This window comes from Zonotrichia albicollis, chromosome 15 (assembly GCF_047830755.1).
Source record: "Zonotrichia albicollis isolate bZonAlb1 chromosome 15, bZonAlb1.hap1, whole genome shotgun sequence".
Lineage (NCBI taxonomy): Eukaryota > Metazoa > Chordata > Aves > Passeriformes > Passerellidae > Zonotrichia > Zonotrichia albicollis.
The window spans coordinates 9038058-9054005 of NC_133833.1; the positions used below are offsets into that span (position 1 = coordinate 9038058).

Below are 15948 nucleotides of genomic sequence, written 5' to 3' on the forward strand. Positions count from 1 at the left end.
AACCCTCGGTCTGGCACGGGGCGTGGGGGCAAGGGGCAGCAGCCACCCAGTGACACCAATCCGGCAAGGTGAGCTCAAGGACATCCGTGTGGCCCATGCACAAATGCCTCAAAGGCTCCATCTGGGGCCTTGCTAAAATGGCACTGAGCCATTTTTGTATAGCACGAGGAATAAGGTGCGTGCCCTTCACGGAACAACCCAGCTGCTCATTCTCTTCCCTCCATAGACTTCATTCTTCGGAGAACACAGAGCAAACCCCTCGTTCTGACCTCCCCGTCCTGAAAATGTGGGAGCGAACACGTTCGTACACAATGGCTCGGCCGGCAGCAGCTGCGGAGGCCGCGGTGCCAAAGCCCAGCCCCACGCAGAGACCGGGCTTTGCAACAGCCGGGCCGGGCCAGCTGCGCCTGGGGCCGTGCGGGAGGGAGGAGAGCCCCGGCAACCTCCGGGATCGCGGCACCCGTGACCCAGCCGTGGAGGATCGTGAGGGGATCCGTGAGTGGATCGTGAAGGATTGCGAGTGGAGCGTGGGGAGACGGTGAGGGAATGGTGAGCGGGCGCGCTGGATCGTGCAGCACCGTGAGGCAGCCCCGCCGCCAGGGGCGGGCGGTGGATGTGACGCGCGAGCGCGCGGGGCATTGTGGGAGCTCCGCCAGCCAGTCCAGCCGATCCCGGTGGCCCCGCGGGCGGAGCGGAGCAGCGGGAGCGGCAGCGGCGACGGCAGCGGGGACGGGAGCGGGGCCGCCGCCGGCCGACCGGAGACATCTTGCCCGCGCCGTAAGTCACCGCCGCGGTGCGCCCGCCGTGCGGGAAGGAGGGGGCGCGGGGGGCTCTGTCGCGGCGCGGTGACACCCGGCGGCGGTGGGGGGGCCGCGAGCCGGCCGGGCGCGCCGTGGGACGGAGGGTGCCGGTCCCCTCCCCCGGGGGAAACCGGGAGTCGGTTCAGCTGCTCCTTGCTGTGCCTCGGGTGAAGCCGGGAGATCCACCCGCGCCCCGCGAAATGGTGGCAGCGGGGCTGTGTTTCCCTGGAATCCGCTATGGAATGACGGTGTGGGGCTGCAGGGAGCCCGGCGGGGCTGCAGGAGCGGCCCGGGGTGTGGAGCCGCCGTCCCCCGCGTCCCCTCCGTTCCACGCACGGACGGGCTCCGTCCTTGTTCCCACCGCGGGTCGCCGAGCAGGGGAGGATAATCGAGGGAGACTGCGAAAAGCACAAGGCAAGAAACAGCAGGACTCGTTTTCCGTGTGTTTCACTTCGGGATGAGGAACCCGCGGTGTAAAAGTTACCTGCCTCGTGTGAACGACTTGATTTAAAAAAAGCCTAATGATGTATTTTAAACCGTAAGCAGAGGCTGCTGAGAGTAGTAAAAATAAATGTTTGTCTGGAAACAGGGCTCCTTATTCTTTTAGGACTGTCACTTCTTGTAGAGGCTGCAATATGTCTGCCTGCGGGATTGGAGCAGCCCGTAGGGACTGGCTGGGTGTGGGTGTTCTCCGGGGGGACTGCGAGTGCTGCAGGTGAATGCAGGTTCCCGGGGCTCCGCACCGGCCCCAGCACGGCAGCGCTGGGACTCGCACTCAGGCTGACGTGTTTGTGCCTGTAGGAGACACTGAGGGCAGCAGACTGATTCTGTGGCTCGCATCTCCCTCTAATCCTTTTGTTTCTTCTGTAATCTTGAAAAGTAAGTTGTAGAAAGCCCGTGAAATTGTGTCTGAATCCAGCAGTTGGATCTAGCTCCTATGCAAGCAGGGTGGTGTAAAGCTGAGCTTGCTTCATTTGTAGTGGTGGAAAGAGACTTGTTTTTGAAATATACTTGGATGAGACTTGTTATTTATCTCTTGACCATGCAAGTGAACAACCATTTTTTCCCCAGGACTGTGTGTGGCTGTCACTTAGCAACAGGTCTGTGGAGAACTTGGCAGATCCACTGCCTCCCCCATTCTGAAGAGTAAAAGAAATAAATTAGCAAAGGAGCAAGAGTGCCATTAATAAAAACAGTACCTAGGTTCTCAGGGACAGCCCAGAGTTGAAGGACTTATGTTGGAACAAGACAATTACAGCTGCTTTGAAAATTATGTTTTAGTGCAGTGGGGTAAGAAAGATGTTTCATCACTAGAAAATTGCCCAGTGTATTTGGGAGTTTGGGGCTTTTTTTTTTAAGTGTTGTGAAAGAAAGGTATTACGTTGTTTACTTAGTAATGGTTGCAGGTTATTTTGCTACATTATGTTTTGTAACCTTTCGCACTGAAATCTGGGCCTCCTGGGTTTCTGAACAGTAACTTTGTTTTGCTGTGTGTGCTGTATACCCTTCTGATTGCCAGTAAAGCCAAATGCTGACAGTGTAAGTTAAGCCATAACTGATATAAAAACTAGCAAGACTAGAATTTGGCTTAATGACAGTAAAGTCAGTAAGGTGCTTAAGAACTTATTATTTTGTAGGTCAACATGAGCAAAAAGAGAAGTCCACCACTGCAAGCTTAGTCTTAAAAGAAACCAGTGTGTTTAAATTTGTTCTTAGGAGTTGCCTAGTTCTGCCAATACATAGCAATGAGCTTTGATAAAAGATATTCTCTTGATAAGGTGGGTGATATAATCACAGTCTGGAAGAATAATCATGAACCTTTGCTCTCAGAGAGGTACAGACATATTTTTGTGCAGCTCTGTCAGCTAGGATCAAAGCCTGCTGTCTGCTCCACAGAAAAGGTAGTCCTACCCCAGCAAGGTTATAAAGCAGGAATAAAGGAGCAGAAATCTGTAACTGATGCCACAAGTGGAGAAAAGAGCCTCCAGATAGATCCTCCATTGGGAGAGGAAATGTTGGCCCTGTGGGTAGTGCTAAGCATTAGGTTTTGTCATCTCAAGAGGTAAAATTGGAAAAGAAAAATGCAGCACTTGTGGAAAGACTGCAGGGCTGGCTTGTTTGCTTGCTTGGGAAGGATGCTGAGAACACACAAAGAAGCCACAGTTCCTTACCCAGGCTCATTCTAAAGACAGGATGGTCAGGATTCAGCTCATGGTTCTTGCTCCAGGAGTGATGCAAGAATCACACCATTCATGACCTCCCTGATGGATCAAGTTCTTGCAATCCATTCTCTCAGCAGTATATTATCTATTCTAAATTTTGTTCTGCATTTGAATTTTGCCTTGGAAGCATCCACATGAATTCTTTATTATGTTTTTTTTTTTCCTACAAAAATGTTGAGGGACAAAGTTGTTTTCTAAGTGTTATTTAAAGCAGTTTTTCTGCATTGATTTCACAAATGGTCCAGTGACTTAAGGCCCTCTGTAAATTATTATGCTTTCTATCTAGCATACAAAAGCCTGTAATGTATAAATGGTTATTTCAGGCCAATTCCCCCAGCAGTGGTCAGTGAAGACAATTGTATTTAGGTTTTCCTGGCTATTGGTGGCAGGATGCCCAGCAGAAACTCTTGTCACACTCCCAGCACTGTTCTTGGTGGAAGTTTGCACATTAAGGGGTATTTGTTTTGGTGTTTCAGACCCACTGTGGGAGGGAGGGACTTCTGCCAGTTGAGTACAATTGTGCAGCAGTATTTTGTTTAGCACACAGATTTTGTGAAAACGCTATTTCTCTTTGACCCATCCTTTATGTTACTGCTATAGGATTTTTAATTGTCTTAATCTTCAACAGAAAGTACACCTATTGTTCACCCTTAGATTGGGAGTGTTCTCTTGGTTTTCCACATGAAAATAAATGTATGGTGCTACCTTCTCAGATGAGAAGGTAATGGAGTTTTGGAACAACTGTTTTACAGCTGTTTTTCACTCTCCTGTCTGTTTCAGATCTCAGAGAGTTACTGCTTTGATAAAGAGCTTGAGCTAAAGTTTGAAATCACATCAGATCAAATATTAACTGAGTGATTGGCTCTTTTTAGTTTTGTTGTACCTAGAAACCACAGTCCCAGGCAGAGATACTGTTGTGCCAGGCAAGTATTATTGGAGACCATTCTATACCACTTTATAACTATGCCAGAGTAGCTTCTGATTAGCTAAGAACAGAGCAAGTTCACTGTCATAGCAAAGTCAAATGCCTGTTTTCAGCAAGAGTTCAGTGAGTGGCTATTATTATGGGACACAAATAGATTTAAGAGAGAATGGCAGCACTTACATTGTTAATCTTTTGAAACAATGGAAAGAAAATAGTATTGCAGTTAATCTCTTGTGATACAAAATGAACTTTCCAGCTTAGTCTTTGTACTGAAAGAAAAATAATTATTATATCTTAGTATTATTCCTATTGTAGTAATGATCTTCTGGATTCCACTACTTACTGATCTGATGATGTAGACCTAAATTGAATCATCTCTTTGCTAAGTGCAGTTAATACACCAGTGTCAGCCCACAACCAGAACAGTCTCTCTCTGACAGCACTAAGAGTCATAGTAATTTGTTTAGTCATTAAGAACCAGTACCTGAAAACTGTTAATAACAGACTGGGTTTATTACTGCTGTTTAATCAAGGTGTCAAATCAACTGAACTAATCAAGTGCTGGTATTTGGAATTTGGGTATTGCTTTACCAGGATGTTCAGGCTGTACTTTAAGAATTATGTGGTGTTAAACCTTTCAGAAAAGCAGATGCCTTTGTGCATTTGAAGAAGATGGCATTTGAAAGTGTAGTTCAGCAGAGTATCTGTCTTCACACAGGAAAATATGGCCAACCAGAGTTACTCCAGCCAATTTCAAAGACAAAAATGTTAATTATGCTGATTTCATCACTACACCTTAAGGTTGTTTCTTAGGAAATGAAATGCATGTCTTCTTGCAAAGACATGACAGCAGAAGAGCCTTGTAGCTTGAATTCTTGCTGTGACCAAATTAATACATCATCAAATCTTATTTATGCATTTGGAGATCTTAGAAAGCAGTGTGAATCTTTCCACAGTCTTTAAGAAGTTTCAAAAGGCTGTGAATCAAGTGTTAAATTCTGTATCTGCATCCAAGCACAGCAGAGCCACTGAAGAACATAGTGTTAAATTTGATTTGAAATCAAAGGTGAACTCAGATACTTGACTCCTCAATGATATCCCCTAATTATCACAGCGCTAATTTTGTGACCTCTCACATTGAAACAAAATCATTTTATCATCAATTATTTGGAGAGACTTTGCAATGTATTTGGTAAAATTCTCAAAAATTCCATTACAAAAGAGGGCAGAAGAAAGAAAGGAAAGTACTGGTCCATTGACTGTGATTTATTTAAAAATATATTTACTTACTTTTATTACACTGCTCCAATCTTGTCTGAACTGTGATGCGTGTGATAAGGTTGCCTTCGGTTGCCTCTGATCTGTGGGCTCCCAGTGACTCAGCAAACAGCTCTAGTTCATTAGGGTTGGCAGCATTCCAGAGTTTCTGCTGTTACAAAGATAAACCATTTCAGAACATGGAAGGCATACAGCTTTCTTTGGTTTTTGATCTGTTGCCATGCTCTTTGCATTTCACCTCAATGCATTTTCTTGTGGCTTTTGCAAGTGAAATCTCTTTCTGTTCTCTTTTTTGGTGGAGAACTAGAAATAGGGAAGAGGCATTTGAGAGTTGGTTGGGCCATCCTGCAGCTCAAAGGCAGGACAAACAGGTTCTGCAAAGTAATGATCCTGAATACACAATTAAGCTCTGAAAAAGGTTTCCATGCCAGGCTCTCACTTTCACCTTCCAACTGGTTACATGGTTGGTAACAGTAAAAGTGGTACTTGAAACATAATTGAGGTTTTCCTCCCTCCGCCCCAACATCTAAGCAATCTGAACATACATGTAGGGATGGGATCCTTGAGATGGGAAGGTCTGAAACTCATCTGTCAGATATCACATTTCACCTTTAATACTGAAAGTTTCAGAAGTTCTTCTTTTTTTCGTTATGCAGCCCTGTGCACCAACACATTTCAGATTCAGGCAAAGTTTCTCCTTAAAAATAAACTTACAGCTAGAAAGTTCTTTAATTTTCCATATAAGGGGATCAGGTGAATTGGCAAGCTGGTCACATTACTCACACTAATATTTAGGATACCCTGGACCTAAGTGCATAAAATAAAGGGAAAAAATAGCTGTAGAATGTGGAGAGGTGATAAAGTAATCTTATGAAAGAAAAAAAAAGACACCATTTTATATATGGGTTGGTGTTATTCTGTATTACTACCTACTTTACTAATGCTTTGGTGCAGTTGTTGCAGCAGCTGATAGCTAAAATTGCATTCTCCCAAAGAAAGAAAACATTGGGAAGTAAGGATTTCCATATTCTCTTCCAGCTGTTCTGATATCCCATAAACTCACTAAATGATTAATAGAAATTTACTGCTTAAGGCTTGCAGGCTTTCTCTAGAAAAATTATGGTTTTCATCACTGACCTCTCAGTTACAAACCAAATATCTTGCAGGGCAGCACAGATATTTCTTATGCCACTTTCCATGGTGTTTGATTCAATGAACCTCTTAACATTTGCGGTTAAACATCCCTAGTCCTGTTGATGACAATGGATTATGAAATATGAAAATAATTGCTGGCAGAAGGTCTATAGACAAGTCAAAGCCCCACCCAGCCTTCCTGCTAACAAAGGCAGAACTAGCTAGATGAGAAAATGCAGTTAAATGGATGTTTTTAAAATCATTGGTGAGCTGCATTTGGGTCATTTCTCAAGGCAAGAAAATTGGCTTTTGTCCTCTTCTTCACAGAATAATGGCTGTTACAGAGCTCAGTCCACAGCAGGTGAAAGGAGAAGGAGCCCTTTTGATGGCTTCCCCTTTCCAAAGATTCCTTTCTGTTTCTGGACATGACTTTCCTAACATAGTGTGACTTTCATCTGATCTATGAATATGGGATTATTTTGTTTAGCTTTAAAAACCAGTAAATTCTTATTATTTCATTTACTTAATGTGCTGTGCAGGTGTAGATTCTGATGAATGGAATGTGGAAGTGGAAAGGAGAGGAAACCTCTGAGACTCATTTTCCTTTAGCTATTCTGACTGGTATTTGTTTGGCACTTATGTAGCCTGAATCTTATTGACTCATTGAGAACTGAAGGGCTGCAGGATGTGTCAGCACAGAGCAGAAATTGCAAAACCTAGAAGTGGGGTTGATGAACCTGTTTTGCCTAATTCTGGGATCACTTCATTGTTGATTCAGGCATGTGGAAAATACAGTTAGGTTCATGAGGGCAAGGAGAGAATTCAGGATAGACAAATAAGGGAAGTAGAAAAATGGTGTGATGGGAAAGCAGGACTCCAGGGGGTTTCATTGTGGAGGATATAAACACATCAGTGAATTTGCCATGTGTGTTAGGTAGCATTTGTGCAGCAAGGGAAAAAGCGGGGTGCACAGAGGTGTATCTGTATCACTGATGCATTCTGTTGGTTTCCCTGGAGTTCAGACATGAGGGAGGGGAGATGGGCACTGTCTCCTTCCCTCTGAGGTAATTTCAAAACCCAGTGAGTTGCCTAAACCTTCAAAGACACCTTGAGAGCCTGTGAACCCTTCACCTCTTTGGATTTGTCAGTTTCTATTTACAGTGTGAGCAGAAATCAAAGAGAGGACAGAATATGTTTGACAGCTGTATCAGCAGTAGGTTCCCTCAGCGAGATAAACTGAGATACAGTTGTCAGCTACGTGCTGGGTGTTCAGAGCACGGTGCTGTCAGGGAAAGGTGGCAGATAGAGGATTGTCAGGTTCCTGGAGGGAATGTTGAAGCAATATGGTCTTCAATGTAGAGATGGCTGAGTTTTGGTAGGTTCAAATCTCAAGGGGTTTATTTCGGATATTTCTAAAAGTAGAACATCTACTGTACAGGAGGTGTATTTTGCCATCCATAGGGCTTTGTTCTGTCAATTCTCACACATATGGAAAATCGAGGTTTTTTAAAGGAAGTGAATACACTTTATGAAAGCTTTAGCGGATGTGGTTTCTCCTAGTTTGGAATGTAATCATGCACGAACCTAACTGCCCTACCACAGCAGTTCAAATGCCCTACCCAAAGGTTTTCATGGAGACAAGAGGGCCGTGTCAGTCTCCTTGCAGAAAGCATCCTCTGCTTCAATGCAGAAGTTCTGTTTTAAATCCAGTACCTATCACTCTCTGCTCCATTAGTGGTACTGGGTTTAATCTGGTAGGAATTTCACAAAAGTAGATTCTTAAGAAATAACTTGTTTTATATATTTTCTGTATAAAGTTATGCCAAATTACAATGGGAAGTAACATTCTGGGGGAAATTATTTTAGGTTCTTGTTGTATATACTTTGAAAAGGCAACTTGGTTTAGACACTGTAATGCATTGCCCACCCCAAAATGCTGATTTACCTTGGAATTCAGCATGTGGTCTTAAAGCATCAGCCCTTACTAATAACCTTTTATCTTTTGTTCTTTATTTTTTATTTCTTTCTAAATATAGAGTGCTGTTTCAGGCCTGATACAGACAAGATGTCCAGCAGGGGTGGAAAGAAGAAGTCAACCAAGACTTCCCGCTCTGCGAAGGCTGGGGTCATATTCCCTGTTGGAAGAATGCTCCGCTACATTAAGAAAGGCCACCCCAAGTACAGAATTGGTGTTGGTGCTCCTGTGTACATGGCTGCTGTACTGGAATATCTAACTGGTAGGTTTTGCTGAGTTATGTGAAATAGTAGCAGTAAAAGTTAAACACAAACTGAATTTCCACCTAAAAAAACCCAAACAAGCGAAAAAAGTTAGAGCTGAAATGTGTGTTTTGCATCACACATCTAAGCCAAAATCAGGGTATCCTCACCCCTGCCTCAGAGCCTTGATGACTTTTGTTTACTCCAGTATAGAATTTGCTTTCACCACTTGTAAACATACTCTTTCCACGTAGTTAGGGTTCCCACTGCCATCAGTGTGTGTGGACTACATTGTTGCAGTTCTCCTCACTTTGATTTTGTGCCTGATGAGTTTGTTTGGGTTATAATTGTCTGGTAAGCATATACATTAATTTTAAATAGAGAGTTTCTCCATGTTTACACAGGGCTGAGACTGCTTACAGCCTTGTTTAAACATTTTTGTTCAATTTGCAGATTTCTTTTCAGATTGTTTGAATTTGCAATTTGTTTGATTGAGTCTGTGTATACATGCAAACTCTTCATCTGCCCTGGATCTATGTAGCTTATTTGCTTACTGTTGTAGTTCTACTTCTGTTCCCTTCATCACATCAGAATGAGAATACCTTAAATAACTATCTCATCTTCTCACAGAACAGAAGCATTATTTTTCCTCCATTTAGAAATAAGCTTCAAAGGAATAAAATGCTTTGCCCAATGACATAAACAACCAGACGTGCAAGTAAAGATCTTTATATAGCTGATTTGTTCTCAGACAAAACTTGAGACATTGCAAGTTTACCCACTCCAAACAACATTGCAAAAGCAGTCTTTTGACAGAAAACCCCAGCTGTAATAGCATCAATATATGGGCTTTTTGCAATAATGGTTTGCTTAAAATAAAAATGGATAAGAAGGCTCAGTCACCTTCATGTGGTCAGACTGATGTCTGAGTATATACCTGTGGTGTAGGGATCTAGCAAAAAGCTCAAGTGCCAGATAGATGAGTGTTTGGAGCCAGATTCTATTAGCATGACTAAGGAAAAATTTAAATTGGATTTTATTTCTCAAAGCAGTGTTTCTTTTTCCAGTGCATCTGCTTGTGTCGGTGTTCTTGCCATAGGTTCAAGTGTTTCAATGGACAGGAGACTTTAAGCTGTATTGGTGTGCTGAGCCTCTAAAAGGTACAGGTTTTTCTTTGACTCAAGCACAAAGTTATAAAGTATTGACTTTTCTGGGAGTATTTAAAACTGAAGCAACCTGACCTTGCCACAACATTAGATATGTTTTATAATGGCTCTTGACGTTGAAGGACAGAAGATTTCTTCCTATAAAGTTTCTTCTTCCCCTAAAGATGAAGACTGGTAATATTATCAAATAATTAATAGAGTGCTTGTTTTCTGTAGGGTATTCATACCATCAAATATATATTTTTTCCACCTTCACTTGTCAACACTCAATATTCTTTATTTGGGCCTTTTCTTTAAAAGAATGCTTTTAAATTTCATAGATAGCCTTAAAAATTAATATTTCCTTTAGCTAGGTTGCTGCTTACAGCAATTAACAATTCAAATAAAAAGCTTCTTAGGGTGAAGAGTGCTTTGAATGCTGTCCTTTTAAAGAAACAGAGCAATACAGGTGAGCTTAAGGCTCTGCTAATGAGCAGCACATGTTATGGGTTAAATGATTTAGTGTTGACTGAGGCAGTGATAGTTTAGGCAATTAAGAATAGGCTGGGGAAATAAAGTTGTTTCTTTAACTGCTGTGCATCTTGGGAACTTGTCTGAGGACATTACCAGCAACAAAAAAAAAAAAAAAAAAAAAAAAAAAAAAAAAAAAAAAACACCAAGGAAAATAACATATATCACTTTAGGAAAAGCAAAAGGCAGGAGAAAAGAATAGCTGAAGGAAAAAGTTCCTTCTTTATCCCTTTAACTATTTTTAGGCAGTTTTGCTGTGATTTTTCTGTCTCCTTGGAAGGCTAGGTAGATAATCCTAGTAACCTGCCAAGTATCTCATGGCTTTCTTTCATTCCTGTATATTAGATGCATTTCAAAAGCACTGATTCGCATTTCTTTCCACAGTTGGTACTGATTTTATCATAGAATTATTTGGGTTGGAAGGGACCTTGAAGTTCATCTTTTTCTAATCCCTTTTCTATGGACAGGGATACCTCCCACTACACCAGGTTGCTCCAACCCACATCCAGTCTGGTGGCCTTGAACCATCTTGGCCATTTCCAGAGATGGGGCAGCCACAGCTCCTCCAGGCAACTGTGCCAGTACCCCAGCACACTCACAGGAAAGAATTTCTTCCTAATATCTAATCTAAATCAATCCTGTTTCAGTTTAAAGTGATTCCCCCTTGTAGTCCCATCACTACAAGTCCTTCCCTCTCCAGCTTTCTTGTAGACCCCTTACTGTTTCAGTCTGTTGGGGTTTTTTTCTCCTTTCTCTAAGTTTTTCACACAATGTATAGTATAATTTTTAAGCTTTTAGTGCTCAGTATGTTTTCTGAACTTCAGGTCATTCATCTTTTTCAGTGTAATTCAGAAACAGCCCCTTGAAATGGAATGCTTGGAGATTTTTGGTTTGTGTTCTTTTTACCTTTTGGCAGTTATTACTTCACAAAACCAGAGAAATCCTGACTTCTCTCCAGGAGAGTTTTTAAAGATCCTTATGTTAGCACATGGTCTGAGACCAAATCAAAGCATTTCAACCATTTCAAAGTAAAACCAGGAACGTGACATAATAGAAAGGAGACCATGTGAACTTGCCTGCTAATAAATTGGCTAAATCAAAAAGCAATCCTGTGTATCCAGGAAGGAGAACTATAAAATATCAAAAGGAGTCATAGGAAAGAGAAACTTCAGAAACAAAAATGGGAGTGGAAATGACAGAGACATGACCTAATAGAAAGGAACCTTCAAAGGTTTAAAAACTGGTTCATCAGTGTGCAGAATATGGAACCCCCTTTATTTGTTTAGAAGGTGAGGTGCTAAATTTTGCTGGCCTTTTCTGAGGTTTAACCTCGATGTAAATCTGAAATTAGCCCTTAATGTAGTCAGATCTGGGATTTTCTGTTCAATTTGAGATTTGAAATTCTGAAATGCTTCCAGCTGTTCAGACTTGAAGGTCTGTTCTGGATTCACCTGAGTTATGACTTACCACTTTGGACTTAGCACTTGAAAAGTAGCTTATTTTTATCATTTATCTACAACTCCTCATCAGAAAGTAAGAGTACATATTCTGTGATTTCACATGTCCTTAGGCTTGAATATACTTCACATTTAAACAAGTTGCACAGTGAGTATCCTCCTTTTCTTACTTATTCACTAAAGGTTCTTGTTACCTAGAAGTAACATTAGAAAATAATTCTTTCATCAGCACAAGTAGTGTATCTGGTTTGGTTTATTAAGCCAAGTTGCTTATTGTGTCCTGTTTTTATCTATGGAAATAATGTGTTATGTCCACTGCAAATAGGATGCAAGTGTGTCTTTCATTGGTAAATGTGCAGAAAGTACCTTTGAGTGTTACCAATATTGAGGGAGGTGGATATGCTTCCTTTCTTTACACTGGAGGAATAGAGTGGATGCCAAAGAACTGTAAATGCACAGTTCTTTCTTTTCCTTCTTTGAAGCAGCAGTTCATGCAGTGCTTCCTGCCTTATAGGGAATAGTCAGAATGGTGGATCAGTTCTGCAGCATAAGCAGAAATTAATTTTAACCATTATCAACAGTTTTCAGTTGGTTCATTCTGTGTTGGTGATTCCTATTGTCTTCTTTCCTTATTGCACTTATTTTCCAATGGCTCCTTGTCTATTTGCCTTTCCAAACGTGGACTTCAGAAAACTGCAACCCTTCACATAATTTCTCTGCAAAGTAGTGCATCAGCGTCAGTTTAAGTCAAAAAAAACCTCTAGGTCAGTCAAGAGAATGGCCACAGATTTCATCTGAGGCATTGCAGCCACTCACATGAATTTCAGTGATTTGTATTTGTCAGAACTGGTCCTGCCATTCATCTTATCAAGTATGGTCTTTTCAGGTGTAGAGCTTGCACAAGTTACAATAGTTACATATTGTTACACATACACAAGTTACAAGTTACATAGTCCAACCTTTCTTACTAATGGAAAAAGATACTCCTTTGCCCTTGAAAAACAGAAATCTCTTGAGTTTATTTAAAGGCAGAAAGAGCCAGGCCTGCAAGTGATTTCTACTCCCCCCTCCCCCATCATCTGTTCTACACTGTAAATAATTTTCAATTGCCAAAATGTCATAGCAAATGAGGAGAAGGAGAAGTTTATAAAACAGCAGGAGCACAGGAATACAGAAGAAATGAGACTGATTTATATTTCTTATGTACATATGAAGGTAGGAGAAAATGTTAAATGCCTGGTTTCTCCATTAGATTTTTTTCTCAGCTGTGTTTTTGGGGTTTTTTTGCACAGGGGTACTGTTGATCATATATTTTCTTGAAATGTAAATTAAGCATTTCTTGAACCCCATGGTTAGAATTGCATCTGAGGCATTCCCATGTTTACCCAAGTTTTTGTTTTCAGGCTTTCTGATGTCATCAGAATCAAATAATGGGAGTTCATGTGCTGGAGCTCAATTCGTTGCATTTTTATCTTGATGAATTTTCAGTGTGGGAGACATTTTTGATCCAGCTGCTGATTGGCTGCAAAGGAAAAGTCCTTCCTGAGAGCAGTAGGTTTAACTGCTCACTTCAGATGGTCATTTTGCAATGTCCAAGCTGAGCAAATTGAACTGCTGTTCAACTCTTGTGTTCTGCTCACTGACCAAAATCTTCACAGGGTCACAGAGGAAAACAATGATTTGCCCTTTCTGTCAAAGCAGATGTTCCACTGAACTCCTGCTTGGAAGCAGAGGGGAGCTCAGGGGTCCACAGTAAAAAAGCATTAGGTTAGAAGCAGATTCAAGTTCCAGGCAGTCTGAGACTCCCATAAATAACCATCCTTGGAGAGTAATGAAATTTAGGAAGATAATTAATTGACAGTATCTTTTTGATACCATTGAAAAGTGCATTCACTACCAAGATACATTTCTTCTATTTAAACAGGCAGCTTTAGAAACACTGCTTCATTTTATGGTGGTGTACCACAAACTCTGTCCCAAAGACACCAGAGGTGAGTTAGGGGCTCGTAGGACCTGTGCCTTCCCTGACTTGTTGTTTATGGCAATAACAACAAGGGTTGTTATTGGCAATAAAAAGCAGGGTTGTTTATGGCAATAACCTCACAAGCAGAGACCTTTTGACTGTATCAGCATAGGAAAACTCCTTTGTAACAGTATTTCTACATAAGACTTGTGTCATGTTCTCAAGTGAAGTGTCCTTATTACAATTTAAAATCACTCTACTTGTAAGAAGTGCAACTTCAGATATAAAACTTTCCAGTGTTATCAGCTGAATGACCAACTTTCTGAATTATAAATGCATGAATCAGTGTCTTTTGAATTAAGAGTTTTCTTTCACTGATAAGCCAGCCCTGTAAGCACTTAGGTATGTATGTCTGTCTTATTGTGTAGTCCCATAAACTTCCATGGATCTCTGAGTTACAAAAGCTCACTCAGTACAAAATTCCTCACCTGATTACAGTCCTGATGTATTCTCCAAGCTGCACAGGTCAGGTTTGATGAAAAACTCTAAGAACCACCAAGTGTGTTTTCTTGTAATAAAAGCTCTAACAGTGCATACTGCTGTCGGCATAGTTCAAAGGGATAAATATGCAACATTGTGACATGTATCACAATTTATTTAAATTTTATTTTTATTGCAACAATGTATAAAATGCTGGATGGGGCTGGTTTCGTTTTTATGACGTGGTCAGTGAATATTTCCTCCTTTGAAAATGTTACATTTTTTGCTATATTTCAGTTATATTTTAACTAGCATGAAATATTTCCTATTCTAGTAAGTAATTTCATCTGTTTATTTGGCTAAGTTACAGCAGAGTAATGACTTTGTCTATATATTGCTGCTCAATTTAATACTGGTATCAGCCTTTGTTTGGAGGAATGGAGTGTAAGAGAAGTGTAAAACAAAAATGCGGCTGATTTGGTTACACAGTTTTTTCCTACCCATACCTTTGTCTTACATGGAATTCCTTGTTGAGAACAATAAAAGACTCTATAAAGCTGAGGTATTTTCTTCTTTAGCCCTTTATTCTTGGAATGACAGGTGTAGAACAACTGGGTAGAAGCAGGAAGACATTTTGACTCTACAGGGTATTTACCAAGCAGTTTCTTTCCTCAGATGTTCTCATATTTTAGAAGTTCTTGCATCAAGTATTGTAAGCATGATTTTTTTTTCACCTTTTTTCCATGAGGATTATTTAGAATGCCTGAGTTCAGATAATGTTCTGTCTTTGGTCTTCAGTATTTTTCCAAAGTATATTTTTCCTTGAATTACCTTTAGAAATGAAATTCCTTGTGGATTCTTTTGTGCCATCAGATGAAATACTCCATTCTCAGTATAAACTTCACTGGGGAAATATAAATTTAGGGGATATACAGTGAAATACAATATTTCTAAACCATAGAGGAGGTACTTTTCTCCCAAACTGCAAAAATATCTGTGGTATAGCAGGCTGTGTTAGTGCATGATGTTATGGTTACTAAAAATGGTGCTAAACCTTTCTGAATGGGTTCAGAAAACAATTAGACACATCCATAGAAGTAAAATCTTTTGGGGAACTAAACAGAAAGACAACATTTCTAACTTGGGGAACCACTCAGCTGCACATGGCTGAAATCAGAGGAATGTTCTGGAAAACTTTCTTGCTCCTTTTGCACTCCAGCCCACCTGCACTTGTGCACTGGCTGAGGACTGGAGGTCAGGCTGGATGCGGGCTTTGCTCCCAGGGAGTTACAGCAAGTCCTCTTGATTTCTTTAATGTTTAGAAATGCAGCATTAAAGACTAAGCCAGGGCCCGGTCTCAGGATGTGAGTAGTCTCCTGTATTCTTTAACAGCCAGACCAAAGCATACATGGAATCATTTAGATTGGAAAAGCCCTCCAAGATCATCAAGTCCAACTGTAAACCTGGTGCTGCCAAGTCCAGCACTAAACCACGTCCCCAAGTGCCACATGCTGCACTTGATCAGGTAACGTCTGGCAGCAGTTACTTTAATCATGTTTGAGTGCATTTCTAAAGCATATCTAAGCTGTTATGAGGAACAGCAAAGTGAACTGCCAGGTAGAGGAAGCTCCACTGAAAAAGAATAAAGGCTGATTTGAGTTAGATCAAGATTCTTGTGGAGAAGAGCTAGGCTATCTCTTCAAATCAGCACTCAGGGTGTGGCCTTGTTATAAATTACATCTGAGTTGAAATTCAGGTTTCCCTGAAAATTGAACTTTCATATCTTTTACAGATCA

At 41.1% G+C, this 15948-nt stretch overlaps 1 protein-coding gene across 4 annotated transcripts in view; it reads left to right on the forward strand.

Moving 5' to 3' along the window:
• The first annotated feature begins 616 nt into the window (after positions 1 to 616).
• Positions 617 to 15948, forward strand: part of MACROH2A1 (macroH2A.1 histone) — a 42568-nt gene continuing 27236 nt past the window's right edge. For 3 of the 4 annotated variants that reach the window (XM_005483598.4, XM_026791351.2, XM_005483600.4), the window contains exons 1-2: positions 618 to 777; positions 8396 to 8596. In XM_005483598.4, the coding sequence (XP_005483655.1) occupies positions 8425 to 8596 (172 nt within the window). In that variant the 5' untranslated portion in view covers positions 618 to 777; positions 8396 to 8424. Of the gene's footprint in view, positions 778 to 8395; positions 8597 to 15948 lie in introns of all 4 variants that reach the window. The other variant, XM_005483599.4, reaches the window with a different exon arrangement.